The 3,684-nt window shown below is 39.7% G+C and overlaps 1 protein-coding gene across 1 annotated transcript; it reads left to right on the plus strand.

Annotated features, from left to right (window-relative positions):
- The first annotated feature begins 299 nt into the window (after positions 1-299).
- On the plus strand, positions 300-3,331 carry LOC104617492 (tropomyosin alpha-1 chain-like). The gene is made up of 2 exons (XM_010282824.1): positions 300-678; positions 3,172-3,331. The coding sequence occupies exons 1-2, from the start codon at positions 565-567 to the stop codon at positions 3,313-3,315; spliced, it is 258 nt and encodes an 85-aa protein (XP_010281126.1). The 5' UTR covers positions 300-564; the 3' UTR covers positions 3,316-3,331.
- The last annotated feature ends 353 nt before the right edge of the window (positions 3,332-3,684 follow it).

Genomic DNA, 3,684 nt, shown 5'->3' on the forward strand with positions numbered 1-3,684 from the left:
TAACATAAATTTAGCTGCCTCTTAAGTGTAGGGTTTTTTTATTTCATTCTATGCATGGATTTATTTTGGAATAATCCAAAAAGATCCTTCCCTTTCCTTCATTAGTCTTATGCCATTATTATAAGAAGCCAGGCCATCCCCATAGATCTATTGGGCTGTTTAATTGCTCTGCAGACACGGAGGGGTGCTAATAAGCTTTCTTTCAAGCATGTGTTCAGATGTCAACACTTTTGCTTCTGTCAGAAGATTAAAAATGGAAACTGTTTTCTCTTTAAGAAAACAGGACCCAAATAAGGAGATGGAGTGGTGAAGATTCCTCTAGTGAGTCTGTTCCAGCTCATTCCTTAGAAAGGCTGTGTATGAAAGATCAGAGAAGAGGCCAATAGATCTGGGTTTTGTCCAGGGGTCTCTCCGTTTAAAGCACCCTACAACCACTTGAGCTCATTTTCCCTGTGACTTGGCTGGGTACGACTTCTTTCTCTGCCCAAGCTGTTAACCAGCTAAAACTTTACTTTTCAGAATTCTTTCTGTTCTGTGACAGATACAACCTAACCTTTAGCAAAAATGGAAGCTATCAAGAAAAAGATGCAGATGTTGAAGTTAGATAAGGAGAATGCCATTGACAGAGCAGAGCAAGCTGAAACGGATAAGAAGGCGGCAGAGGACAAATGCAAACAGGTAAGTAGAAATAAAATCACTGATTGCATATGCACTGTGGCAATAACTGTAACAAAATACTGTGTTGCAACTTTGTAATTCAGAAAGCAAAATAATTTGAAGTTGGGTTTTCAGCTAATCTTCTTTTGAAGTTTTTTGCCTTTTTGCGGTGTTACACTCATGCAGCCAGGGCTAGCTATTAACTTCTTTCAGCCATCTGAGTCTTTGCAATGTTAGCACTATCCACAGATTATTAAGAGTACTTTATCTAAGTTTTCTTGAATCTTACATAATTGCCTTCATTTTCTTGTGCTTGTGATTCCATGGAAAAGGCCTTACATACTCCAAATCAAAGCTGTATACCTTGAACACCTGTAGAACTAGTGTTAATACCTCCTGAAGAGTCAGCTGTCTAAACATTAATTGAGCCTTTCCTTGAAGTGAATTAATAAAGTTCACTTGACTATTCCTTGGTATACAGAGTGCCCCTTAGAGGTGCCAGCTGTGACTCAACAGTAGCTATGTTGCATTATTTTTTTGTTAAGAATAATCAGAAATATCTTAATTTGAAAGCTCTTCTTTTAACTGAATTTTAATTATAACATTTTCATATTCTTTTGCTTTTCAATGTTCTTTATTCTGGGTATCTAACTCATGTTTGAGCTATAGTATTTTCAGAACAGTCTTGAAATGTAAGTTGACTACATGCAAGTTTCTTATAGCACTTCTTGTAAAATTACCATGTCTTTTCCTTTTATACCCTCTAAATGTGGCTGCTTCTACTAAATCTTTCAGACTGCTATAATACATTATTAGCATTCATTTGGAAAAACATTTCTTATGTTCAAGTTTAGTTTGAGATCCAGGATGACATTACTAAACTTTCAACTGATTATCCATTTAGCTAAAGCAACAGGAAAAAAAGTTTCCAAAAGGACCAGCTGCTGCTGTCTTCCCCCTCCACAAGGACAACTACTTGTCTCTTTTCTGTCATTATAGTCAGCTTCTACAACCTGCACACATCATCCCACATATGTAGTCCCTATTTCTTTCCTAGAACAGATGCTGTTCAGTTGGGCCGCTGTTTCCCAGCTAATCTTTCTGCACTCAGTAACAGCCACACCAGATTGTTATTCAGAGCAGTTAATGGTGATTGAATGCTTAGCCTTCCTTTACATTTAGTTATCAAAGGTGATTTCCTACAGAGTGATGACACACTTGTGGGAATTTTCAAGGATCTGTATGAGGGTAATTAACAATAAAAAGCTAAAAGAGAAAAATTAATCTTTGATCTTACTCCTCTTTTCTGAATTGTCTCAAATTTTCAGCTTTTTTTTTTAATGTGGGCACAGTACTCAAGTAGTGATTTTAACGTCACATACAAAGTAAACGTCATCTCCTTCAGCCCTGCTTACTGCCCCTCTGTTAACGCACCCAAGCAAGCATATTCAGTTCTCTCACGCTGTCTGGTTACACTGAGTAAAAGTATAGCAACATAACAATGTTCAAGAATAACACGCTACCAAAAATGCCATTAAAACCATCTTTGAAGTTAGAATGAAGAAAGCCAGTGCCCAAAAACACAAACTACTTTGAGTGAACTATTTTGATAGACTAAATTTATGGGAAGGTGGAGCTAAATGGTTAAATCAGCTTCTCTGCAGACTGAACTGTTTTTTATTGCAAATGAAAAGATGGAGCAGATGGGTTTGCAGGCACGCCCTTATCAGCAGAAAGCCTCCTGATAATGTAAATTCTTCAGGGAGCATGAGACAGTTTGTCATTAAACAGTCTCCCAGCAGGTTATAAATAGTACTGTTCTAGCGTACAGTATGGATTTATATGGTATGGAGGAGAGAGTCTGAACCTCATGGTAGGATGGAGCATACCTTGTTGGCCCACAATTAGTCAGAGAGTAATTGAGGTTGGAAGGGACCTCCGGAGGTCATCAAGTCCCACGTCTGGCTTACAGCAGGGTCTGTTGCTAGCCAGGCCTGTTCCCTCTTGCTTCTGGAGTATCGTGTTTGGTTTGAAGTGTCTTGAACAACATAGGAAGGATGAATAGGGGACAGCCACTCGTCTTTTCTAGCTATACAGGAATTGAATAGTTTCCTAATAAATCATCAGGTAATAGTGTTAGAGCAAACAAAAGGATGTAATTTAAAAACATTTATAATTATACTGTAGAATTAACTGCTGCAGGGTGCTGTGGAGTCCAAAATAGAAATAAGGTGAAAAAGGCCTTATACCAAGTTATGTATCAAACCAGATCCTGTGTGTACAGCGGCAGGGAATGTTGTTCTAACGATGATGTGTTTGTAATGATCTCTCCCTGGCAACTGCTACCAGTTGTTCTCAGACTACTTGCCCCAGCAGAACTTTGATCTGGTCTTTTGCTTTGTATGTTCCGTTAGGTTAAAAAGAATAGTAAAGAAACATTTTAACCCTATTAAACTGTAACTGATAACACATCAAAACGCTCACTTTGTTTGTTTGTTTTTTCCCTTTTGAAAGGTGGAGGATGAGCTGGTAGCTCTGCAGAAGAAGTTGAAAGGAACTGAAGATGAGCTGGATAAGTACTCGGAGGCTCTCAAAGATGCCCAGGAAAAACTAGAGCAGGCTGAAAAGAAGGCCACTGATGTACGTACCTACGGCTAATATTGCCTGTAACTGTGCTGTGTGTGTTTTGCAGTAGGTATGTAGTACACGGATCGTAAGACTCACTGAGAATTTCTCTATCACAGCACTTTGATCGGGGGATAAGGGAGGGCAGTGTTACGTTTCAGGTACATCAGTCTCCTGTCCGCTCTGCCAAAATGACCCCGGACTGGCGGTTCTGCGCCAAGTGCAGGGAGCACGTAGCTGTGCACGGGAGCATGATGGGGAATTCACGGGGTTCTGAAATGGGGGGGGAGAGGGTGGGAATTATTTAGGAAAGGCAAAATCTCCTTTAATCGACGCAAGCAACATGGTGATCTTTCAGGGAAGCTGGGGCAGAAGCAGAGGTCTGTGTAAGGGTGCGGTTTG

The sequence above is a fragment of the Phaethon lepturus genome, unplaced genomic scaffold (genome assembly GCF_000687285.1).
Source record: "Phaethon lepturus isolate BGI_N335 unplaced genomic scaffold, ASM68728v1 scaffold13272, whole genome shotgun sequence".
Classification (NCBI taxonomy): Eukaryota; Metazoa; Chordata; class Aves; order Phaethontiformes; family Phaethontidae; genus Phaethon; species Phaethon lepturus.

What these genes read in the sequence shown, in the direction of transcription:
- LOC104617492 (XM_010282824.1), top strand. Translation starts at nt 565, where the DNA reads ATGGAAGCTATCAAGAAAAAGATGCAGATGTTGAAGTTAGATAAGGAG. An exon ending in CAGAGGACAAATGCAAACAG is followed by an intron (nt 679 to 3,171) that starts GTAAGTAGAAAT and finishes CCCTTTTGAAAG; the next exon opens with GTGGAGGATGAGCTGGTAGC.